The 27,117-nt window shown below is 41.4% G+C and overlaps 1 protein-coding gene and 1 pseudogene across 2 annotated transcripts; both read right to left on the reverse strand.

Annotated features, from left to right (window-relative positions):
- Positions 1–1,931: 1,931 nt before the first annotated feature.
- Positions 1,932–3,653, reverse strand: LOC112188184 (annotated as a pseudogene).
- A 1,741-nt stretch (positions 3,654–5,394) lies between these two features.
- LOC112190269 (2Fe-2S ferredoxin) lies at positions 5,395–8,202 on the reverse strand. Of its 2 annotated transcripts, none has more exons than XM_024329694.2 (8): positions 7,971–7,992; positions 7,765–7,845; positions 6,936–7,003; positions 6,785–6,843; positions 6,474–6,577; positions 6,085–6,134; positions 5,855–5,937; positions 5,395–5,770 (listed from the first exon to the last, which is right to left on the reverse strand). In XM_024329694.2, the coding sequence occupies exons 2-8, from the start codon at positions 7,820–7,822 to the stop codon at positions 5,659–5,661; spliced, it is 534 nt and encodes a 177-aa protein (XP_024185462.1). In that variant the 5' UTR covers positions 7,823–7,845; positions 7,971–7,992; the 3' UTR covers positions 5,395–5,658. The 2 variants fall into 2 exon arrangements, with proteins under 2 accessions (XP_024185462.1, XP_024185461.1); XM_024329693.2 differs by lacking the exon at positions 7,971–7,992 and adding an exon at positions 8,053–8,202 and having other exon boundaries at positions 5,397–5,770.
- Positions 8,203–27,117: the final 18,915 nt, after the last annotated feature.

Below are 27,117 nucleotides of genomic sequence, written 5' to 3' on the forward strand. Positions count from 1 at the left end.
TTTGGACTACGATAAGAAGGAGTTCAAGAAAGGGTCAATTAGGGTTTTGTTCACTCATGATAGCTCCAAACCGATCCTGCTTGAAAGAAGAGTCTTCCTGGATAATGGGGTTGAACCTGTTCTTCACTTTCAGTTTGAGCATCTGAAAGGGAGATGTTCTCAATGTGGACTGATCACTCATGCTGGCCTTGCTTGTGAGGAGTCAACTGTAGCAATCCCTACTTCTAGGGTTTTGCACTTTCCTGGACCTTCGGCCTCTGGGGGTTCATTTTCTTTCTCCGCTAAGAACAAATGGGATCTTTTCACTGTCTCTTCGTCCATCCCAAAGAAGAAGAAGCCAGTCTTCCGTTGAGTGGCGCACCAGAGTTCTAGCCCTCCTTCTCCTATTGATCCTGTTCCTGTAGCAGCTAGTAATGAGACTGTTGATCCTACTTTGGAGCACAGGTTGGAGACTAATAGGGCTCTAAGTGAAGAGCTTGTTATTGAGGTTGCTCGTGATCTTATTGCTCCCACAGGTATGCAGAAGAAGCAACATGAGGGGTTGCCTTCAAGAAGCGGGAGCGCAGTGGTGAGTGTAATCCTTCCCCCAAGAAATTCAAAACAATCTTGGGTGGTAAGATTCCTACGCTGCAGGCGGAAGCACTCGGACTCACTGAGGAGGAAAATGACGTTACTTTGGTAACTTTGAAAAAGAAGACCGGTAAGCCTCTTGGAGGATCACTTATCCTACTATCACTGGTTCGGTTCCCAGCCCTAGAGACAAGGGCAAAGGAAAGTTTTAGGCTTTTCCAAGTTTCCTTGCCTAATACTAGAAGTTTAGTCTTCTACTACTTTCATCTTAGTTTCTCTAGTTGTACACCAATTGAAGTCTCTAGGCAGCTAGGTTACTACTTCATGGGAAGTTGGTAGGGAGGATTTGTTTCTTGTCGTTGGGCTCAATAAGTGAGCGAATGTGTTAGCAGTGAGGGTCACATGTCATTTGCCTGATAGCTTATACCATTTATGACTATGGTGTAAGACATCATTTGATGTACGTGCATTCTGACCATGGATAAATGAATGAAATTATCTATTTTCTTAAAAAAGAAAAAGTGTAGAATGACTCTAAATTAGGGTATTGTTTGTGACTTTTTCCCAAAAGTTTTGGTTCATTACAGCCTACTCCTTCCATTTTCCCTCCTAATTTCAATGAACTCTTTTCCTGACTCAACTCAATCTTTGAGTGCCTCATGTTGAGTTGACATTCTAGAGAAATCCTTAAAACTGTAGATGAAAGTTCTGCATCTGTAGCCTTTACTTGAGAGATATAAATCAAAGGATAATACGAGTAGTTAGATTTAATTTAATTTTGCAAGTTCATACTCAACTAGCATGCTCGGAGTACTACGAGCTGCCATGCTTCAATTATACTTTCTTCATTTTGGGGATTACCCGTCTTTTTCTTTTCTTTTCTTTTTCTTTTGGTCAAAGTTTTGAGACCTACTTTGATGAGCTCCATCTATTTGGTTACATAACTTTGTATATAGGGTTTAGGGTTTATTTGCAGGTCCAAGGTTTGACATGCATCACCAACAACAAGAAGCAAACATTTTTTGTACATAAATCTCCTCCTAGGATCCAGGTCTTGGGTTCGAGTCTCTGGAAGTAGGAGTAAGATCCTTCAATCTTTTTTTTTTTTTTTTAAATCTCCTAGTCCTCTGTCTGCATTACCTCACATACAGAAGAACCTGCATATCTTTTCGTCAACTGTCTGGAATTACCTACCGGTATGAACATGATACACCAAATATGAATGAACATATCACATGTTGCTTCTCCATTCATTTGATAGCATTCAACACCCACCAAGAACAATTAACAAGTTACAAATTTCATGACAATGTTGTATAATATAATTGAGTTATCATATCATTCGGAAGAACCGCACAATGTCCTAAATGCTAAAGCTGATCCCCATTTTCATTTCATAATGTTAAAACAGCATTCACAACAGCTAAGTCAAGAAGACTCAACTAGACTTGCCAATAAGAATCAACTCTAAATCCTAATCAACCATTTACCCTGATGACACTACTCTCTTCCTAAGATTTCACAAACTTAAATATGTGATAACAAAGAGAAAAACAGATCATACACTCAAACCTACCACTTTTACGAGTACAAATTCACCAACATGGGCTTGTTTTCGGTTCCTAGTTGCTATCGCTGTTGTTGTTGTTGTTGTTGCTGCGGTGATGATTACTCGCATTCCCATTCCTCCTACCATGCTTGAGCTGCGAAATCTCCAGCTGGGTCTTCATGAAAAACTGCATTCTTTGCAACTCCAACTCTTTAGCAAACTTCATCCTCTGCTTCTCCATCTCCACCACCTGCTGCAGCTTTGCAGTCTCGGCGTGCTCATAAGCCTCCCCGAACCTCAGCATTGCCTGCGTCAATTCCCTCATTGAATTCCCCCACCCACCTTTCTTCTCTCCACCCCCAACTCTTCCTCTAATCTCTTTCCCAACCCCTCCTCCTCCTCCTCCTCTCCCCCTCCCTAAACCAGTATTCGCCCCCCGCCCCGCCATCCTCGGCCTCTTCAGCTCAGAAACAGGGGGCGGAAAGCTATCAGCAGAGACCGGAGAGACCTCCCTTGAAGAATCCGAATCCCACTCCACCGGATCCCTTTTCTTAGCATTTGCCTTCTGCAGCTGCTGCAGCTGCTGCTGGTGTTTGGGGACAAAATGACCAACTCCTCCTCCTCGGACCCCGACCGGCATTCCCATCGGAATCTTATGGTTCTTAGCCAAGAAACCCGGCGGCACTGAACCACCACCAGAGGCAGAACCAGGGGTACCCTTAGCAGTGGCGCCAATCAAATGATCAAGCTTTTCGAAAAAGGGCCACTTGCTCGGCCCACCTCCGGCCATCATCTTGGATTTCTCCAACTTATACTTCTTCTTCACAGTGTCGATTCTGTTCTTGCACTGGATATCAGTTTTGGGGATTTTCCCATAGTCCTCTCTGCTACTCACAATGTCAGCCACCTCCTTCCAGTGCTTCTGCTTCAGGTTCCCTCTGCTCAGCTCCAGGTACCTCTCCCCCACGCCTCGATCAGCACCGCCGTCGCGCTTTCGCTCCAGCAGTCCTCCCTCCCGCCGCTGCTTCTGACCTGCGACGGCAGCGCTAGGGTTAGCGTGTTGTTCTGCGGCGACTCTTGCGCCGCCGCCGGTATCTGAGACGGAACCGCCACCGTCACCGTTATCCGACCGTTCGCCCTCGGCGACGCCGGAGATCCGCTCCCCGCCGACACCGGTGAATGCATCTCGTCGTCCTCCTCCATCGATCTGAAAAAAAAAAAGGCCGAGATCTGAGAACACCGGATCGAAAATCGGGTTTATTTCAGAGGGCAGAGGATTGGAACAAAGCTAGGGTTTTGGTGAATCGGCGAGTATGTCGAATGATTTATAGGCGGAGGGATTCGACCGGAGTGCCGTGTGGGAATCGGCGATCTGAGAATTTAGGTTTTTGTGGCTGAGAAGTGCTTTTAGTGCGAGAGAGCGAGAATGGGAGAGAGACAAAGAGAGAGGAGAGGAGAGGGGTTTAGGTTGACCGGCTTTACGGAAAACGTTACCGTTTTGTAATTTTGTTGGGTTGCGTTTTCTCGGTTGACGGAAAAAACTGAGGAGAGAGAGTGAGAGGTGAGATGGGGTTTGACGGCGTCCGTCGAGGGTGGGGGTTCGGAGGAGGGAAGGGGGGACACGTGGCTAGGAGGGGTGGGGGGACCGGGGTGGATGAAATGGCGGGACGTGATTGGTGGAGTGGTCGTCACCGGCGTCATGAGACTGCCGGCTTGGTAGGTGACGTAGGGGAATTGGCTGCATGCATCCCGTGGGGGAATGGAATTGACGTAATAGTCCATCGTGTTTCGGGGCAATTACCGTTCTGGTCACCAGTGTTTACCAACCACCCCCGCCTCTGCTACCTCACCTCACTCTGGCTAAGCGAGCTTCTAGTTCCCGCCTTCCCTAGTTGCCAACCCAATCCTAGTGTTGCTTTCAAATTCTTATTTTTACTGGCTAATTTTTATTTTTATTTAAAAAAAAAAAAACTTTATAAAAAATGTCAGGTAACATTGTTTCCTTTATAATTCTTGGAGACTTGGACCATTTAACATCTTGCATTTTATCTTTAATTTTTACACTTTTTTTGAATGATAAAACGATGGGCTTCGCATCAAACGAATGAGGAGACAGAGCTTCTTAAAGCCAACTAAGCAAAGCTATGTGCTATCTAACTCGATCACGATATGTACATGTGAAAATGTAATCTCAAAGTTCGACCAACGCAACAGGTTCTAGACTTAAACAGAGAGTTGTTCTTCAGTAACAGGCTTTGTAGCTGACATGAGAAGTAATGAATCTGTTTCAAAAAGTACATGCGAAAGGTGATGTTCAAGAGCCAATGAAAAAGCTGCAGTTATGACTTATGAGGAGGAAACATGATCTTATGTGTTAAAAGTGATTTTGGTACGCTAATATAAATTTTATATTTTTGGTGATGACACTAATATAATGTGTGAATTTTTTGTGTTTGTTCACTCTTTTATTCTAAAATCGACTAAATTTGTGATTATAATTCAAATATTTGTTTTTTCTTTGCCGAAACTCAGATAGTTTTCCTCTCAGACCTGAAAGTCTCTGGTTTAGGTCTTCCTCCATCATTTGGCCATAAAATAGTCATCCCCCAAGAACAATTTTCTAGTCAATATTCCCCCAAGAAGCATTGCAATTCCGTATTCTATGGTTTTTGTTTTGAAGATCGGAGCCTCTTAGGGTACAAAAGTCATTTGGATGTGTAGAAGGGGCAAGATCCATAGTACAAGTCTTGGTCTTAAGTCTTAACTGAAAAATTTTGATCGTCGGGTTGTTCACGGCAGGAGCTTATACAATTGCTTGAGATGGAGTTGGACCCTCTTTTCCAACCTGTCAATTATTTCATTAAGTCACCGGCTCACCGCTGGGTGGAGTTATCGGCGGTGACTGACACCTGTCAGTGAGGCCACGAAACGGAAGGGGCTGGCATAGGTCTTAGGTGGGTGGCTGAAGGGTGTCCGACAGCTTTTTGCAATTACCGGAAGACTTTGAGGCGGCTTTTGGGGACCAATGGTTCATGCGGCCCTAGCTTTATGTTTTTGGGTTTTGGCTTGTAATCCTAGTATTGGACTATTGGATGCCCCGCACTTTTAACTAATTGAAAGCTTACATATAAACTTTTTATTTCTTTAATGTTTTTTTTCATCAACATATGAGTTAGAGTTAGGTCAGCTAACAAACATACCACCGCTAGCCAGTATTGTATAAAGTTGAGCTTAAAAGGAAAACTTAATTTTATGCAATTGCTTTAATAGAACATGCTTTGATTTTATAATCAAACACAACAGATGAAAGCTGAAATTTGGCTTTCACAAGCCCCATCCCAAACATGTCATATTAATACTAAATATGGTGATGAAAGATTCAACAAAGTAATAGATGGAACCAAATTTCAAGCAGTTTTATCAACTGAATATGGCAGTGTCAAAGACAAGAGCCTACCAGGATAGAGACAGGCGGCAATATTGGAAGAGATCCGTTTGCTACTTCCAAATGTGTGTGCTACTGCTCCATCTGAAGAATTCTAGGTGGCTTTGGCATACTTGTCGACAGCAAAGTTCCGCGTGGCTGCGGGCAGTTCAAGGCATATTCCATCGAGTTCAGGTGTTGCAATCACTTGACAACCCAGACGAGACCTGCAAAATGTCATCTTATAAGAATACAAACTAGTTTGACAGAAAATCTTCCCTGCAGATTAATTTCTTGGTTTAGGGACTTACGTCTCTGTGAGCCCGAATGCAAGGTCCAGCATGTCATTTTCCTCATCAGTGGGATCTTCCAGTTTATTGTAGTACTCCAAATCCTAACCAAGAGATTAGGAGGGTTAGCTCAAAGTATAACTTGTAAAAGCAATGGGAGTCTTCAAGGAAACTTTTACTAGATACTGAGTAAACAACAGAAGACTTCTCAATTCTCTTTTTTTTCATCACATAAATTTCAAAGTACATACTCTCACAATCACATGGCATGTAGAACAAGCACAGGATCCTTCACATGCTCCTAAAATCACATTAAAACAAACCAGTCAGGTGGTACACTATCAGAGATAACAAAGCTGTTGTGCAGTAGACACAGTCGATTTCAATTTTAATGAAGCCTAGATTCCAATCACAAACATTCAGGTTCATAAGTTCTTTTTCACCATTCAAATTCAGAAACAACAGTCATTCATAAGCCTTATTATAACAACAATTTTGAAGTGCAAGCTGTTATTATCTGCAGCCTCAATGGAGACACTAAAACTATTAAATAAAAGTTTAGTAATGGTGAATGAAGGACTATAATAGACTGCCCCGGGGGGCCGGGGGTGGTGGAAAACATCAACTATCAAATTGCTACCTTCAAGTTCAATATCATTTTCATGAGCAGCTTCTAGTATAGACTTTCCAACAGGAACTTTAACATGCTTCTCCCCATCGTTATCAACAAATATCACAGATATTCTGCAGAATCAAAAGGGGGTATCGCAGAAGAGAAATGAGCGTTCAATAGACTTATGGAGCATAAAAGAACCAAGGACAAGAGCAAGTGTAATAAAATAAACTGAGTGAGAAATATCTCTCCATATTGTTAACTGGTGACTAAAGGAATTTGCAAAGCTTTTTGCGATAAGTCCAAAACAGATCATTTCAAATGAAAAAGAACCTTACTCTTCTATTTGTTTGTTCCCTTCCTCATGAGCGGTTGTTGTAGAAAAAGTACGAGGCGTCTGAGAAGAAAATGAGACTCGAACGATTTAGAGTCAGATAGGAAACCAAACAAAGGTCAATTCAAGACAAGCAAGCTCGCGAAGAAGCTAACCAAAGTATGGGAAAAATAATTGTAACTTGCACATAAGTTTCCTGCCTTTGGTGAAAATGTCAATGGACCTGCAAGAAAGTATGCCAATCAGTTTATAATTAGTTTTTAAGGATATCGACTTCAGCACTACTACTTCAAATCAGAACAAAGGTAAAATAAAATTGCCTGAAAATCAGACACAAAATAAAGCAATTCCAGGTTCTAACTTGTAACCCTTTGTCAAGATAGACACAATGCCATTAGATTAGACTTTCTACTAGTCTACTACATAAGTCATGAAGCTGCAATCTAAAAACAGTGAGTATTTCCTATTCAGAGAACTCAATGCAAGGAAGGCAACTATGATTTCTGGGCTGGAGCCTGGAGGACACTGGATTCCAACATGCCCACTTCCATTCTAGAAAGGGAATATTCGACTGCCTTGTTTAAATATTATCTTGAAGATGACATCCACACTTCTATAAGTGTACCTCAATAGATTTGATGGATTAAAGTGAACTATACTATATGTTGTCGTGTAAAGAACTTGAAATTCTGAATCGTTTCTGGCATTGACCCTATATAGCAGATATGACCACTCACCTTAAAGAAATGAGTGATCACCCATTCCTCACTTTGCACCACACACAAATCGAAATTCCAAAGCACCACTGTTTCATTTGCACTAAAGAGCAATATATCAGACACGTTCATTCTTGTGCATGAAGATCAATATGAAACAATTGAAGTAGTATTAAGCCAAAAAAGGAACACAGAAAAAGCTTAATGTGAATTAGAGGGCTCAGGCATATTGGCAAAAACGAATCACAGTTATGAACAAAACAGAAACCTTTTCTGAGGTACTTGATCATCTGCCTGCCGAGGCCCGAAAATCTAGAAACAACCATTGTTAACAGGAACCACCCAGAACCTGAGAAACACAAACAAATATTATTTCACAGCGGCATTAATACAAACAGTTGGTTGGCGTCCCAAAAGAAATGAGACCAAAACAGCAAAAGTGGCACTAAACCTAATACATAAGCAAGACATTACTAGTTTCACTTCATAAATTGGATGAAGCACTCAAACTCGAATCCTATTGATTTAGTGAAACGAAAGAAAACCAAGCACCGACCTGTATGTTCTGCTTCAATGAAGTTACCGTGTAGAAGACAAGTCTCGAACCCCAGACACCTATGACGTTTAGGCGTAAGTTCTCAGTTTGCTGAATTGGGCTGTCCAGTTTTTGCGGGCTTGGTGAATTTTGAAGATGGGTCAGTTAGATTAACATGACCCATAAACTTACCCATACAACTATTAGGGAAAATTATACTGTATGTTAATGTATGATATACACTAACTTAGAAGGTCTAGAGAAATTGGAAAATAAAAATAAATAAGAAAAATAATAAAGAATGCAATTCAATATCTTTTTTTTGTTTTTAAATCAATCCATCAATGATTGTATTACTAAAAGCTCAAGTCAGAATGACAATTACATACTCCTCCGCTACCATTCGAAGATAGACAAGAGTTTGTAAAGGTAACACATGGTACATAGTGCTAGACCATTTATTAGACATCTAATGCTCACTTATTAAAACAAGCTCATTAACTATGATAAACTAGGACATAGTAATAGGCATAGTTCAAAATAAAAACTACATTTTCTCCTTTCCCTTCAAGCTAGGGCTAGGAAGTTTCTCCTATTACAGAACACTTGAGTCATCTTCCGCCAGAACCTTTTTTGATTTGGATAGCTTCTTGTCTTTAAACCTAAGGACCAAGGGTTCCTTTTCCACTTAAAGAGGTCTGGCCCAAAAGGAAGTAGGCCCAAAAGCAACCCAAAGCCTTGACAACCTTTTGATCTGGACACCCACATTATGGCACCCTATTGCATTCGTCAGCCACCAGCCTCTATAGATGTCATATGCACCGCACATAGCCACCAACCACCAACCACCGCAGTGCTAACAAGAGAGCATATGATGCCATAGGAGTCAATCTCGAGGTCGAGATTGTGATGGGCGGTAGCCAGGACAGTTATATCGATCCTGTTAGGATTGAGCATGACGGCTCTTCTAGGCCAGTCTATAGGTCGCTCCGCCGTTGGAAAAACCAAGAGCATTGTTGCAAAACCTGTGTCACGTCTTCATGTAATGCCAGGCCAATTCCGACCAAAAGAATCTGGGTTGCCTTTGCTACCACTACCACTTGCCATATTAGCCACCGTAGCCAATCTTCTCCAAACATCAGTTGATGTGGTCTGCACTGTGCTATTCTTCTTCAACCCAATTGGAATATACAAATCGATGTAAGCCATAAAAGAACTTACACTATCAATGATTGGTAGCCTGAGTTCGGATCGAGCATGATCACCCCAATCAACAAACCCCTTTTTTGATATAATTTATTAGTCATTTTATAGGAGATTATATATGTTATTTAATAATTCATAATAGAGTGAGATCAAGTGAGCAGATTTGGATGTCTTAATAGAAATACTCATCATCAATTAAAACTCTTTCTTAAGCTGAAGTTCTGTCCAAAACTAGATGCAATATTCTCTTCCTTCTTCGACCATCGTTTTTTAAAGCGTCGTAATTGATTTAGACGTTGTTGTTAATTTTAGAAACAGTGTACTACACGGTTGTTGGAATTTGGCCCTAGGAAATTCAGTTCTCCTAATATGCTTTAGCTCAAACTTGTTGCACAATTGAGTCTAGCTGAGTTGAACAAGTTTGAGCTTATGAAAAATCAACCAAAAGAGCGGAGCTTTTGCATTGAAAGAAATAGCCCTAAAGCTTGACCAAGCTTGAGCTCTATAAACTACAAAAAGGAAGAAAAAAAAAAAAAAAGAAAAAAAAAGAGTTGCTCATGATCATCTTGATGTTCGCTTAGGCTCAATTTAGTGAACACCTATTTCTGATGGTGGTTAATAAACTTGTTAATGGGAGCGGCTAGTTTATACTGCAGTCATTATTGCCATAGTTCAGTTTACAAATATTATTTAGAAAAATGATTATTGGTCTTATTAAGGCCTAAGATGTGAAGGTTCAACTAGAGTAAGTAAAATAAAATAAGGGAAATGAAATTGACACCTGTTTAAGGATATCTCTATTTGTGTTTAATCCAAACTCTAAGTTACTTGACCTAGTTGTAATAGGGTTCAATTAGAAGAATCTAGAGATTCTCTTTCCTTGTATGATTCTAACTCTATGCATTGTAATCCTCTATATAAAGAGGCCCCTATTATCAATGAGAATATGCAGCAAATTCCTCTCAATTCTCGTTTCCCTAAAACACATTATCAGCACGAGCCATAATTCTGAAACCCTAAATTCGTAACCTTCAAATATCAGAAACCACCACTGCCTACCTTAAAGCTCTCAATCCCAGGAACCCAGAACCGGAGGCACCACCCCCAAAACCTGCAGGAATCAACCTGAACCGGCCACCGGAAGTGTTCAAACCGGCCTCCCAAGAAAAATCCAAAGATCTCCTGTGCGGTTCGCCATCTTCCCATCCACCCTTCACAGCTACCTTTTGACAGTAGCTGCACCTCGTCCCCAGAATCTGGAATCTGAAAAATCACCACCGGAACCGGCCAAAATTCAACTGAACCGGCCACCGTCGTCAAGCTCATCTGAACCGGCATAAAAGAAAAAAAAGAAAAAAAAACCTGTGCAGCCCAAGCCCAAACTGCTGAAGCCCAAGTCCAGCCCACGTACAGCAGGCCCCAGCGAAGCCCAAGTGAAACAACCGAGCCGCTAAGCCGCCAAGCCGCAGAATCCCCTGCCACGTCAGCATACACGCAGGCGTCCAGTTAGCTGCCACGTCAACATCCGGACTGCCACGTCAGCACCGGCAGCTACGTCATCACCCCCGGTCAACGGCCGGTCAACACTTTTTCTGCCACTTTTCTGGAGACATTTTTCCGGCCAACTTTTCGGTCAAGATTTTCGGCCATTTTAAAGGTAATTTTTTCTAAAAGTTCCCGTTTTTGAAGTTTTTTTTAATTTCTTCTTCTTTTCTCAGGGACTTCCAACATCCCGTCTTCTATCCCCCTTTCTCTACATAAGGGAGACCAAAAGCCGAACTGTGGGGGTTCGTGCTCACTCTAAGCTTGGAGCTTGTAGAGTCCTCCAAACTTAGAGTTTGTTGAGAAGAAAACGATCGACCACATACATCGTTGTTTCGATCTAATCCAAAACCCCTCTTGGAATCAGATTTTCTTGGAAGCGACTACGCTCAGAAATTTAGTTTTTCGTGATAGCCTTTTTCACTCCGAAACTAACCCTAATCTTGTGTTGTTTTTCAGGATGAGTTACCTGAACAAGTTGAACTTTGTTCCACTAGAGACAACTGGCGCAGGATACCATCGGTGGGTCCGAGATGTGCGCTAACATCTTAAGGCTGATGGACTTCTGGAAACCATCCAAGGGCCTAGTCAGAACGTGCTCTCCATTAAGCAAGCTACTGCTTTTGAAGCAAAACAAGCTAAAGCCATAATTCTCATGACAAGGCACATGAATGACGCGCTCTAAAATGAATACCTCAATGAGGAAGACCCAAGAAAGCTATGGGTAGAACTTGAGCAGCGATTTGGCAATGTTCGTGACTCCCTGCTTCCTGATTTAGAAGTGCGATGGCATATCCTCCGCTTTTGGGATTTCAAGTCTGTGCTTGATTATAACTCGGAAGCTCTTCGTATCAAGTCTCTGATGGAGTTTTGTGGCCAAGCCATAACTGATACGCTGTTGATCGAGAAGACTCTCTCAACCTTCCCTGTCTCTGCATTGATGATTTCAAGGAATTATCGGATTGATGTAAATGCAGGACGTATCACAAGGTTTCATGAGCTCATTGGCGCCATGAACGTAGCTGAAAAGCACGACAATATTCTTGTGAAGAACTATAATGCTAGACCTGTGGGAACTAAGCTTATTCTGGAGTCTAACTATAGTCGCGTCCCCAATGGAGGCCGCAAGGAGCAAAACCCTAAGAGTAGGGACAATTCTGGACATTTTGGTCCATATGTTCACCCTAAAGAGGAAGAAAATCACCAAGAAAGGCGTGCACGGAACCATGGAGGTCAACGTGTGAAGAGAGAGAGAGGCGGAGACTCCGACCATGGTGGTAACGCCACCAAGAGCATAGGTCGTCCAAATCGCACCCCAATGGTGCCTCGATCAAGGGAGCCTGACCATAATGATGTTTGTTTTCGATGTGGATCAACTGAACATTGGGCCAAAACATGTACAGCACCCCAGAATGTTGCAAATGCATACAAGACATATCGTGAAGCAAGGGAAGCAAATTACATGGAACAAGAAGATCAAGATGGCGATCTAGATCTAAAGGTGGAAGACCACAAGGATCAAGACCCAGAAACTGGCAATTTTGATTAAGTCTTTTTATTTTCCAAAAGATGTAGGCGATTGCCATATAACTTTTTATTGGATTAGATTTTCTTTTATCAAAGAAACAATGATGTACTCTGTTGGCTTATGAATAAAATTTCGAGTTCTTTTCATTATGACTCAATTTTGATTTTGAGCATATTACTTTGTGACTACGATGGCTGGGCCATCAATATTAATTCAAGGACATGGAATAGCCCAAGTTCCATTTGCCAAATGGCACCTTGATTGCAGTTGTCACAGAAACTCTCTACGCTCTTAGGGCAAATCGTACCCTATGAATAGCCAACGAATTCCATGCAAAAATGCATGTAGAGAACGGAAATGAGTTCCTTTGCATTACCTCTAACGATTGCGAACAAAGGCGCATCTTAGAGAAGTTTATGTGTCTCTCTAGTGGATTCTATGTCACTATTTGAGCTATTAATCCAATAAAGTTATGAGAGAAGATCTGTTGGATTTAGACACATATTGGCTTTGTCACGACAGGATAGATCATCCTAGTCATGATATGATGATCCGTCTACAAAAGACTTCACATGGACATCATTTCTTTCGAGCGAAACGAAGCATGAATCAAAAGTTGATTTCTAGACTAAGTGTGACTGACACAGCTGCCTAGGGCACCGCCTCCGTCCACCACCAGCCTAGGGCTGGCGCAGTCCCTATCCATCACGCCATGGATAGTGTCCATCATGGTGATGGTGCCCTAGGTGATATTGCAATCACCAACTTACTTCACATAGCGTTTCAGACGCTCAAGCCTAACCAAAATACTCAATGGTTGCTTCTAAGACCTCTCGCTCGTTTTACTAAGCCCATTCCTTAGGGAAATTAGGACTGAGACCATTTTATGCAAAAGATATGACAACACTCATTCTGTTCTTACAAAGAATCCGTAGGGATTTTTGTGGATTGATTCAACCAACTTGCGGACGCTTAAATATTTCATGATGTTGGTTGACACGCAAACACGTCGGTCACGTGTTGTGCCATTGTCCACCTATAAATGCTGCTTATGCTACACTCCTAGCACATATCATATGACAATGGGCTCACTCCCCAGATCATCCTATTCAGTCAATTTGATTTGACTATGCTAGAGAGTTTACATCGAAAGACTCTCGATGGATATTACAATGGGCTTGATGTTGGACATCACATTCCCATGTACACCACCCAATTGGTCTCGTGGAAACGACTACGATGGTAGTCCGAACATTGGTAATGCACACCAATCTTCTTACATCCTCTTGGGGTGATGCAATATCGCATGCAGTTAGTCTCATTCGTCTACGACCTACCGCCACTCAATGTACCTCTGCGTTACAGCTAGTGACTGGGTACACGTATTTTGTACTTACGCACATTTGAGTGAGCCATTTATGTGCCAATTGCGCCACCACATCGCACTATGATAGGTCCTTACAGACGAATGGGCCATTCAGTTGGATTTGAGACTCCAACAATCGTCCGCCAATTAATGCCCTTGCAAGGCGATCTTCTTACCGCTAGATTTGCGGGTTGTCACTTTGATGAGATAGTCTTCCTGTCGTAAGGGGGAGATAAGAACACGGATGTTCAGCAGGAACGACAGGAATTGTCATGGCCTGTCCCCACTATGTCTCATCTCGATCCCTGTTAAAGTGATGAGATCACACAAATATGCTGCAAATAAACCTGCAAGGAAGGACGTCCCTAAGAGAGGACGTAGCGCCACCCCACACGGAGGTGGGTATGGCGCCAACGCCAAAGAGAGTGGTACTCTGGCGTTATAGGTCATGGCCCCAATTAGGATGCGTGGGAGGCCCGTGGGTTCGAAGGATACTTTGGCACACTCCAATCCTTTTATCATCGACACTCAAAATCCGTCTCATGAGTATCTTCCAGGTTATGGTTATCGTTGGGGGACGCCTTAACGTCAAAACCTATTCCTGAGAATATAGAGCTCTATGAAACTTACACTAGTGTACATGAGACGTGGGATAGAAACTCCATCATAATTGATGATGTAGTTGCGCATTTCGTTGTGCATGAGTTTGTTGAGTCAGATGATATCGAACCACGCTCCGTTGATTAATGAATGCCAACGTAGAGAAATTTGGCGTAAATGGAAAGATGCGATCCAGGTTAAGATGGATTCTCTAACGAAGAGGAAGGTTTTCGAGCTAGAGATGCCAACATCTCCTAACATAAAACCTGTTGACTAATGGGTCTTCGTTAGAAAGCGTAGTGAGAAAAAGAGATGGTAATCTCGCCTTATGGCGCAAGGCTTCTCATAAAACGCCCTGAAATCGACTACGATGAGACAGATTGTCTCGCAATGGATGTCATTGCACTCCACTACCCTGTCAGTTTGGTAGTTTCCGAATAACTGAACATGCAGCTTACAAATATGGTCACTATGTATCTCCATAGGGATCTAGCTAGATATGGAATATACATGAACGTTCATGGTGAACTTCATTTACCCAAGTCAAGTGGCTCTAGACCATGGAGTGCGTTTACAATAAGGTTGAAACGCTCACTAAAGTGACTACTTGATTGGGAAGGGATATGCCCACGCGTTTCTATAACAAGTTTCGGATTCTATCGCTGTTCATGTTGGACATGATCTTCATTAGAAGCCCTTAAAGAGTTAAGGGAAACCGCTGAACACTTGAAATCCGAGTTTGAGATGAAGGATTTTGGGAGAACACGATTATGTCTCGGTTAGGAACTTGAGCATCGTGTCGATAGATGCTTAGGCATTTTGACAAGGTCAAGCCTTCAAGCACCCCCATGATCGTCCGTAGTCTTGATCCTAAAAAGGATCCTCTTCGTCGAAAGGATGATGACGAAGATGTGCTAGAGGCAGAAGTGCCTTACTTAGTACAATAGGCGCATTATTGTACTTATCCCAATGCACAAGATCAGACATCTCATATGTTGTGAACTTGTTAGCTAGATATAGCTCTGCGCTAACGCGACGCCATTTGATTGGTGTAAAAGATATCTTTCGATACTTGAGATGTATGAGTGATATGGGCTTGTTCTGTCCCTACAAAGAGATGATGGATTCAGACCCATCACACACCAGGAACGCCGCCAACACTAGCCTGCGTCCACTAGCCCCATCCCAAAACGACATGTGTTTTGGAAGGTTTTGCTGATGTTGGGTATCTCTCTGACCTACACAAAGGTCATTCCCAATCCGGTTAAGTGTTCACCATGGGAAAAGACCGTGACATCTTGGAGGTCTACAGAATAGACCCTAGTCGCTATATCTTCGAACAATGCAGAGATCATTGCTCTTCACGAAGTGGTTCGTGAATGTATATGGATTGGATCCATAATTACGCATGTTCGAACAATTGTGGTTTGAAGTCTACCATAGATGAGCCTACGAGCGTTTAGGATAATGCTGCTTGTTTTGAACAAATGAGGCAATGCTACATCAAAAGCGACAACACCAAGCATAATCAGCAACAACAGACTCTCCTCGAGATCAAATTGAACTAGGTTCGATCTGAGGACAGAGTGGTGGAATTGCTCACTAAGTCATTGCCTAAATTCCACTTTCGAGAAACATGTTGGTAGCATCGTTTGCGGAAGTTATCAGAACAACCATGACCATAGTCACAAGAGGGAGATGCAAACATCGTGGGGAGATGTCTACATGTATGGTCTCGAAACGTGAATGGTGTGTTGTGCTCTTTTTCCCCTTCGACCGAGGTTATTTTTGTCCCACTGGGTTTTTGTTACTCGGCAAGGTTTTTAACGAGGCAACGAGAGAAGCACCGCGTTTGGACAACACAAGGGGGAGTGTTTAAGGATATCTCTATTTGTGTTTAATCCAAACTCTAGGTTACTTGACCTAGTGGTAATAGGGTTCAATTAGAAGAATCTAGAGATTCTCTTTCCTTGTATGATTCTAACTTTATGCATTGTAATCCTCTATATAAAGAGGCCCCTATTATCAATGAGAATATGTAGCAAATTCCTCTCAATTCTCGTTTCCCTAAAACAACACCTAAATTATTTACGAATCACAGCTCATTGATTATTTCCTTCACGTACATGAGTGTTTTTACATAAATATGCATGTGTTTAATAAAAGGAAGAGCGGGGTGCGTGTGGTTTGCATGTGACAATTTCAATCCCCTTAAAATAAACTGACTACAAAATTTCTCCTGATAGTGTTTACAGATGATTAAAGCAATTTGCAAAGCTTTGTTGCTATAACTCCAAAACAGATCATTTTAATTGAAAAAGCAATTTACTCTTCTACTTCTTCGTTCTCTTCCTCATGAAGTCATGAGTAGTTGTTGCAAAAAGAAGGAGAGTACGGTGAAATTCAGCTGCCGGAATAAGGACGTTTGCCCTTTTGAAAGTGGCGGTGAGATCGGCCTCGCTTGAGTTCTTTTCTCATAAAACCGATTGCAGTCATTTTCTTTATGGTTCTCATACAAAGAAGCTAGCGGCCCAACAATCTTGTCTTAGGGAGAACATATGATCATCATATCTATGATCTTATAGAGGTTGGGATCGAAAACTATAAACGCATGGACTCACTTTCATATGATAATGTTATACCCCGTACCAAAACTTTAACTTATTACCAGTTTACAGTTAGTAAAAATGATTTTACTTCGTGAGTTTCTGTTTTACCGTTTAGGGGATGAAGAGGTGACTTTTTTGTTGACCCGATAATTTAGAAATATTTCTTGTGGAAGTTGTAGAATACGTTAAACCGAATTCGTAGACACTTAGTTTGCCCAAATCGGAGTTTTGCCGATTTTGGTTGGGTTTCCGATTTTCTGTGGTTTCCTGCTAGAAATCTTGAGGGTTGTTATTGTTGAGGATTGAAGAAGGTTAAGAAGAATTGAGAAATGTTAAATCAACGAGAATCTTGGGCTACGGATATTAAGGATCCTAAATTGAAAAAGCTGTTAAAGGAAAAGCACATTATGTGCCTTCGTCAAAGAAACAGACGAAGAAGGAATCAAGCAATTACAAATCACAGCTCAATCAGCATTTAGTATCATCAATGTAATTGATATTTCCGTTGTAATCCTATCCCTATATAAAGGGGTTATGAATGAAATGAGTAGACCAATTCCAATTGTCATTTTACTTTAACACGTTATCAGCACGCTCAGAGCTAATAGCCAAAAGAAAAAAAAACCATAGTTTTTCTAGTTACTTTCTCCTTCTAGTCGAAAAAAAAAACCAACCATAGAAGAAGAAAAAAAATTTCTTCTCTGCCGCCAACAAAAAAAAAGAAAAACAATTGTCGTCCAGATCGGCCTCCTCCTCTCCAGCCCTCACTCCTCGCGCTACTGTAACAATGCCACAGAAACAGCAGCGCACGCCCAGCAGCCACTCACCGGCCTCAGTCCACGATCTCCATCTTTCCCGGCGGTTTCCACTCGATCTCAGCCCACATGCCAGCGCATTTGCGCAGATCGCCCTCCACACCTAATTGCTGCAGACAGCCAATCCCGCTGCCAGATGACCATCACCGTAAATCCCGACGTCCGTGGTGGACCCGAAAATTGAAAAGCCCAACCACCGCCGATTCCGCGCTGGACACCAGAGCCTCAGCCTACAACCCTCACCGGCCAGCCGACCTCAAGGGTTGCTGCACCTGCAAGCACTGCCCCCGCGCCTACGCCGCCCACCTAGCACAGCCCACCCAACCTCACTGCAGCACTCACCCAAGGGCTGACGAAGCCTGATTGATATCCAGCCACCTACCTGCAGATTAGGAGGAGGAAGAACAGAGAAAAGAAAGAAAAAGAAGAAGAAGACGCAGAAGAAGAAGGGAGAGAGAGAGAAAAAAAAAAAACAGGCCTCTGCGGCTAGAATATAAAAAAAAAAAAACAAATAAACAAAAGGAAAAAGAAACAGGCCTTTAGGCCCAGAGAAAAAAGAGAGGAGCCCCCCCCCCCCCCGGCCCAGAAAGGAAAGAAAAAAAAAACAGAAAGAAAAGACCCGGCCCGCTGCTGAAAAAAAAAAGAAGAGGAAGCGGTCCAGTCAAGTCCAAAAACATCGCTACGCACGCCTGCATCAACACGTGCGTGCGCTAGGATCGTTTTATTTACTTGATATCAAGTATGTTCTCTTTTATTTATTTATTTTCATACTCCGGTATATTAAATTGTTTATAATTAGAACTTTTGAGCATGTTTAGTTAGATAATTTTGATCATTTTAAGCATGCCTTGTTATTTATGTTTTACATGATTATGTTTAAGCATGTTTTAATTATGCTATAGTTTATACTTTATTTTGAACATGCCATATATATCTTGTTATATATTATTTATGCAATTGTGAGCATGTTTTGTGAATTTTATTTACTCTTATATATTCCTAAGCATGCCTTTATATTATGTTATTGTTTATTTTACGCATGATATATTATTGTTATTATTATGTGTAATATATATTTTGGTATACATTTGTGAAATTTGAGCATGCCATGTAATTTATTTTAATATATGCTATGTTTTTATTATTTATTACGTGCTATGATTATTACTTGTTTAGAATGCTATACAAAAAGAATTGCGTTTTGCCATGATAATGAAAGTTCATGCGCATTATAAATACACACTTACTGTGATAATGTATTGTCACATAGCATCGAAATTCGAATCTTGGTCTTGAAATCTAATTCATACGTTTGGAAAATAATTCACGTGGATGTCTTTATGACTGCGTAATTTATTTCTTCTCTCTTGTTTATGTAGATGGCTGATCCAACTCGACCTGAGTTTGACATCTTGGACTCAAACGGACTTGAGTACCACCGTTGGGTTTCCGGTGTAGAAACTGCCTTTGTGGCAAAAGACTACATTGCCACCATTACCAACCCCAAATATGATGAACTATCTAATATGGTGAAAGCAAATGCCTTAATATTTCTGAGGCGGCATTTTGATACTAGCCTACGCTGGGAATACCTACAGCTGAAGACACCCAAAGAACTGTGGAATGCCCTTAAGGGATGTTTTGGGAATATTCATGAAACTTTACTCTCAGAACTGACCGTTCAGTGGAATGAAATCCGCTTACTTGACTAAAAAAGGGTAAAAGACTTCAACAAAGACATGTTGCGCCTCAAGGCACGTCTCAATTTCTGTGGAAGGAAACTCACAGAAAATGATATGATACTCTTACCACTTTTCCTATTTTGGCAATTATACTAGCGAACCAGTATAGGCTGGAGTACGATAACAAAAGAATCACAACCTTCAAACAAGCTGATCAACCTACTGCAAGTGGCTGAGAGGCATAATGAGGTTCTTTTGAACAACAATGCCAGGCCTTTTGTGACAAAGAAAATTCCTGAGGCTAATTATGGCAAAGTGAAAGGTGGACAGAACCCCAATGCAAAGGGGGTTGGACGTGCTGATACCTACCCACGTGGCAACAATGCACCACGTGGCAAGGGACATGGGGGTCATTATATGGGCTTTGGAGGCCCTCCCAATGTATGGCGCAAAGATGGTGGTGCTGACCCTAGTGGTCATGGAAACAAGGTGCAAAGGGCACCTAAGAACCCTTTAGTCAAACAGAATAGAGTTGGCAATGAACTATGTTATAGGTGTGGAATCATTGGGCATTGGTACAAGAACTGCCAAGCAAGCAACAGAGTAGCAGCCAATTACAAGAGATATAGGGAGTCTAAAGAACAAGAAACTCACTATATGGAAGAAGGAGGCCATGACCCAGATGTCAACCTCACAATTGCAGACCTCAATGGCAACAAGGAACTTGCTCAGTCAATGGATGCACTAGATTTTGACTGACCTGCTTTATCTATTTATTTTCCAAAGTCAGTTGTGAAGGCATAATGCCTCACTTTTACTTAGACTATTGTTTTGGTCTTAAATTTTATTTTCAATCATGAATTGATGAATAAGATTTCTGAATAAGACCTTGATTTGATTATCGTTGGCTTATTAATAAATTTTGAATTTTATTCTGAAGCACTGAATTTATTCAAATTTATTTACCATACATATATTTACATGGTTCGACATAGCACTATAAAGATGTAAAGCAATACATCTAGAGAAAAATTATTAGAATGAAAAGAATATCATTCTACGCAAATAGAAATACTCTAAAGAATATGAGCTATATTTTCTAAATACCTCCCATTTATTTGTAGGAATGAATGGAGGAGAACTTGAGTGCTTAATTGATAGTGGGACTACCCACACAATATTAAGAAATAGGCAATTATTCATTGAACTAATAGCCTATAATTCCTCTGTGACTACGATGATTGGATTATCACAACTAATAAAATGGTGAGGAACTGCCAAATTTTTGCTGCCTAATGGCACAACATTTTAATTCACAGACGCTCTATATGCACCAAGAGCTAATCGAACCTTGTTAAGTTTCAAAGCTATTTGTGCCAACGATTATCCAGTAAAAAAAACACCGTGAGAATGGAACTGAATACCTTGATATTACATCTAATGACTGTGGAAGGAAACGCATCTTAGAGAAACTTATGAGTCAATCTAGTGGACAGTAGCTCACTACGATTCGGATCATTGAATCCTATATTGTCACCAACAATGAAATGTGGGACACTGACTCATACAGGCTTTTGCATGACCGCCTATGGCACCGAGGTCGTGGCATGATGATCCGTATTTTTAAAGAACTCACACAGACATCCCTTCTTTCGAGTGAAAAATGGGAGAAAAATCCGCCACATTGGAAGGTGTCGATTCTAGTATTGCTCAAATGTAGTCATTGCATTCTGAAGTACCTGAAGCACTACCTCCCTCCCATTATGCCTCATTGACTATTTCAAAGGCACATCACTCGTATTGCAAAGCCTGCTCTTTAGCAAAAACAGGATCGAGACCTTCCTATGCTAAAGATAGAAAACAAAACATTCTATTCTTACAAAGGATACAAAGAGATGTCTGTGGACCTATCCATCCAGAATGCGGACCATTCAAGTACTTTATGGTTCTGGTGGATGCTTCGACAATCTGATCACAAGTTGTTTTATTGTCCACAAGAAATGCTGCAATACTCCTAGCACATATTATACGTTTAAGGGCTCACCACCCTGATCACCCTATCAAGTCTATAAGGCTTGATAATGCTGGAGAGTTTACATCAAAAGCATTTGATGATTATTGCATATCTATTTGGATCGATGTAGAGCATTTAAAGTCATAGACACTCTATATGCACCAAGAGCTAATCGAACCTTGTTAAGTTTCAAAGATATTCGTGCCAACAGTTATCATGTAGAAACAACTGTGAGAATAGAACTGAATACCTTTATATTACCTCTAATAAATGTGGAAGGAAACACATTTTAGAGAAACTTATGAGTCAATCTAGTAGACTGTACCTCACTACAATTCGGATCATTGAATCCTATGTTGTCACCAACAATGAAATGTGGGACACTGACTCATACATGCTTTGACATGACCGCCTAGGACACCCCGGTCGTGAGTTGATGATCTGTATTTTAAAGAACTCACATGGACATCCCTTCTTTCGAGTGAAAAATAAAATGAGAGAAAAATCAGCCACACTGCAAGGTGTCGGTCCTAGTATTGCTCAAATGCAGCCATTGCCTTCTGAAGTACCAAAAGCACTACCTCCCTCCCATTATGCCTCATTGACTATTTCAAAGGCACATCACTCGTTTTGTAAAGCCTGCTCTTTAGCAAAAAATAAAATTGAGATCTTCCTATGCTAAAGACACAAAACAAAACATTCCATTCTTACAAAGAATATAAGGACATATATGTGGACCTATCCATCCAGAATGCGGACCATTCAAGTACTTTATGGTTCTGGTGGATGCTTCGACAATCTGATCACATGTCGTTTTATTGTCCACAAGAAATGCTGCAATACTCCTGGCACAGATTATACGTTTAAGGGCTCACCACCCTGATCACCCTATCAAGTCTATAAGGCTTGATAATGCTGGAGAGTTTACATCAAAAGCATTTGATGATTATTGCATATCTATTTGGATCGATGTAGAGCATCATGTACCCCATGTGAATACACAAAACGGTCTCGCAGAAGCCACTATCAAAAGGATACAGATGGTGGCTAGGGCATTGATTATGTGCACCAACCTGCATATATCTGCATGGGGTTATGCAATATTGCACCCAACTTTACATATTCGTTTCAGACCCACAGCTAGCCAACCATTTTCTGCGTACCAGTTGGTAACTGGATATGAGCCTGACACTTCACACTTACGCATATTTGGTTGAGTAGTATATGTGCCTATTGCGCCCCCATAGCGCACCAAAATGGGTCCTCAGAGACAATTAAGTATTTATGTTGGATACGAATCCCTAACAATTATCCGCTATTTGGAAACCTTGACAGGCGATCTCTTTACCGCTAAATTTGCGGACTGTCACTTTGATGAGACAATCTTCCCGTCGTTAGGGGGAGATAGGAAAAAGGATTTTCCAAGGGAACGACAGGAATTGTCGTGGTTTGTTCCCACTCTATCTCATTTTGATCCCCGCACTTCATAAAGTGAAAGTGAAGTGAAAAGAATAATCGATCTTCCTAACGTAGCAGATTAGATGCCTGATGCGTTTACTGATATCGTAAAAGTGACGAGATCACATATACCAGCTGCAAATGTGCCTGCAAGGTTAGAAGTCTCCAACAAGGGGAACGGTGCCGCAGATAGAGGCACTGCAACCGCACTTAGTGGAGGTGTGGTTGAGGCCGTGGCTCCCCAAGGAAGAAGGGGAGGTCACTTGGTTCGATTGACACTCACCCAAGGAAGAAGAGGGTGGGTAAGGCACAAACCAATCATCAATGTATAGAATCCCTTTCATGAGATTGTCTCTGATTATAGTTATGTCCATGAATCAATACTGGAGGACACTCCGATGATAAAAATGATTCCAGAGAACAAAGAAATCTCAGAAGATTATGAGAGTGCATATGAGTTGATAGAAAGATCTTCCATACACATTGATGATATATACTGTTGCTCAAGGAATCATAGAGCACGATGATATCGAACCACACTCTGTTGCAAAATGTCAACAAAGAGCAGATTGGCCTAAAAGGAAAGAAGCAATCCAGGCAAAATTAGATTCTCTGACAAAGATATAGGTATTTGGTCAGGTAGTGCTAACCCCACCAAGTGTAAAGCCTGTAGGACATAAATGAGTCTTTGTCAGAAAGCGTAATGAGAAGAATGAAGTCCTGAGGTACAAGGCTCGCCTTGTGGCGTAAGGTTTCTCACAACGCCCTGGAATTGACTACGAGGAGACATACTCTCCCGTAATGGACGTTATAACGTTCCGCTACTTAGTTAGCTTAGTAATTTTTGAAGGACTGGGAATGCAGCTCATGGATGTGGTTACTACATATCTCTATGAGGATCTAGATTCAGAGATATATATGAAAAGTGCCTGATGGCCTTACATTACCCAAGTCAAGTGACTCTAAACCACGGAGTGCGTTTGCAACTAGGTTGAAACCCTCACTTTACGGATTAAAACAATCCAGGCGGATGTGGTATACCCTTCTAAGTGACTACTTGATTGGGAAGGGATATAAGAACAATGAATTATGCCCCTGCGTATTCATAAAGAAAACAAATTCTGGATTTGCAATTGTAGCTGTATATGTCGATGATATGGACATAATAGGTACTCTTGACGAAATAAGAGAAACCGCGAGCTACTTGAAATCCGAATTTGAGATGAAGGATCTTGGGAAAACTCGATTCTATCTAGGCCTTGAACTAGAACACCGAGTTTGTGGAATACTAATCCACCAGTCTACGTATGTCCAAAAGTCAGGCGATATAACATGAACAAAGCGCATCCTACTAACACTCCCATGATCGGTCGAAGCTTGGATGCAAGGAAAGATCCATTTCGTCCAAAGGAAGATGATGAAGAGGTGTTGGGAGCTGAAATTCCCTATATAAGTGCAATAGGCGCATTATTGTACCTAGCCTAATGTACTCGACCAGACATTACATTCTCAGTGAACTTGTTAGCTAGATTTAGCTCAGCGCCAACACAGCGTCACTGGAATGGTATCAAGAACATCTTCGATACCTAAAAAGGACCATTGACTTGGGACTGTTCTTTCCCTACATAGAGACAAGAGGGACCGCAGATCAAACTGCAATCCCTGAAGGAAATATTGATGGCCAAAGTGCCACTCACTACACTGAAACGCCAAATGATGTTTTGGTTGTTTTTTCTGATACTGGGTATCTCTCTAACCCACATAAAGGTCGTTCCCAAACTGGTTATGTATTTACCATTGGGAACATGGCGATATCTTGGAGATCAACCAAGAAAACCCTTGCGGCTACCTCCTCGAACCACTCAGAGATCATCGCTCTATATGAGGCGATCCGTGAGTGTGTATGGTTAAGAGCTATCATCACACATATTCGAGGGACTAGTGGTTTGAGTTCTACCACAGAAAAGCCTACTTGCATTTATGAAGATAATGCAGCTTGCACCGAATAGATGAAGCTAGGATATATCAAGGGTGATAATACAAAACACATATCGCCAAAGTTTTTCTACAATCAGCAACAACAGGCCTTCCTCAAGATTCAAGTAAATCAAGTAAGGTCTGAGGAGAATGTGACAGATTTGTTCACCAAATCGTTGCCTAAGGCCATATTTGAGAAACATGTGAAAAGCATAGGAATGCGAAGACTTTCCAAGCTCCCCTGATTAATGTAAGTATCAAGGGGAGGTGTAGACGTCAGGGGGAGTCTAACACACACATGTCATACTCAAATGTAAAAGGTGCGTTGTGCTCTTTTCCTTCGACCAAGGTGTATTTTTGTCCCACTGGGTTTTTATTGTTACTTGGCAAGGTTTTTAGTGAGGCAACAACTCATGCACCATTTCGTCTTTGACTTGGCACAAGGGCGAGTATTAAAGGAAAAGCACATTATGTGCCTTCGTCAAAGAAACAGACGAAGAAGGAATCAAACAATTACAAATCACAGATTAATCAGCATTTAGTATCATCAATGTAATTGATATTTCCGTTGTAATCCTATCCCTATATAAAGGGGTTATGAATGAAATGAGTAGACCAATTTCAATTGTCATTTTACTTTAATAAAAGCCGGGTTTAGGGGAATTTTTGAGTAAATTGAGTTGTTAATATTAATTTTTGGGGAAATAATTGTCGATATTAAATTGTTCCCCTTTTATTATTTATACGCTGCCATTTTGTACAGGACATAGTGATCCTATGAGTGAGGAGGATCCCGGCAGGCAGCAGGCATAGCTGTGAGGCTAACCTGTGAGTGGACTTTGTTTTTACTTACATTTATGCATGCAGTACTGATTTTCGAATATGGTTTTATTTGAGATTTAAAATATTGGACTACATATGACTTCATTGATTTCGAAAGAAAGAGTTTTAAAATGTGACTTGATAAGGAGGCTATCGTATGTCGCATGCATGCATTACCTGGTCGACAGTACCCTCCAGGTAATAGTCTGGTTGGCAGTACCTTAGCCTCCAGACTATATTTCGGTTGACAGTACCCTCCAATGAGCCATCTGGTCAGTAATACCCTCCAGATGGCATGAGATGACTAGTCGGCAGTACCCTCTAATCATCGAACGTTTTACACTGAAATATTGATTTTAAAAAGACGAATTTGGAATGATTCTTTAGTTATGCTGCATGCCGGATTTAAAGAAGAAGAAAATGTGAAAGCACTCACTTATTTTAATTTCTTCAATAAATTACTTTGTTTTTGTCCACTCAATCTAACGGTTTTCTAAATGCTTTTCCTTGGGCCCTTCGATTTTTCAATTGCCCAGATTTCAGATTGCCGAGGTTGTACGTTCAGGAATTCGAGGCCTAGGATCCACCTCTTCCGTTTTGACTGTAGATTATTACTTAACCTACCTATGTAAGATATCGGCTTAATTTTCGTAGAATTCAATACAAAAAAAAATTGCAATGGCCACCGCAGTTAGCGTCGGTGCAAATATGCCGTCGCCATTGGTCATAAATTTGGTACGGGAAACAAGGCGTCGCAAAATTAAAATTGGTTTGCGACGGCAAATTAACGCCGTGGCATAAAAACGGATACAATTGCGACGGCATCTTTAATGCCGTAGTTAAATTTGTCCCGATTCTTGCTACGCTATAGTTGCCGTAGCTTTTTTTAGTTTTCTTCAGGTCCATTAGTTACCTTTTGTTATTTTTATTTTTCATTTTTATTAAGGAAATGGTTCCCATCGGTGTGACGCTCACTCTCTAAACCCCTTCTCTCTATCCTCTTCTCCTTTCTCCGGATACGATCGATGACTTCAAGAGGGGCGTAGAGCGGAGCCCTCTCTCTCCCGCCGCCCAAAAATCTCTGCCGTTGATTCAATTCCGGTAAGTTCTTCAAACCCTAATCTCACCAATTTTCCTTTACATTGCGGAATCAAATTTGAAAGGAATCAAAAACCCCAAATCAGGTTGTGAAATTCATGTAGTTGATGATTCGCTGGCCTTAGGGTTCATGTCATCTCATCTCAGATCTATACTTGCAAATGGCTCAGATCGACCTCCATCTTTACCTCCTTGGCGGCTCTCTCACAGACCAAAGGAAGCCATGGCCACATTGCATGTCGTATCCTGCCCTCCTCGGCTTGGCAGCGAATCGGTAACCTTTCTCCTCTCTCGTTCGTCAAGTGTAGCTTCTTTTAGGTTAACACCTTTTATCTTCATCTTCCTCTGAATTCAGTTTGGTGGCACATG

Source organism: Rosa chinensis, chromosome 2, assembly GCF_002994745.2.
Source record: "Rosa chinensis cultivar Old Blush chromosome 2, RchiOBHm-V2, whole genome shotgun sequence".
Taxonomy (NCBI): Eukaryota; Viridiplantae; Streptophyta; class Magnoliopsida; order Rosales; family Rosaceae; genus Rosa; species Rosa chinensis.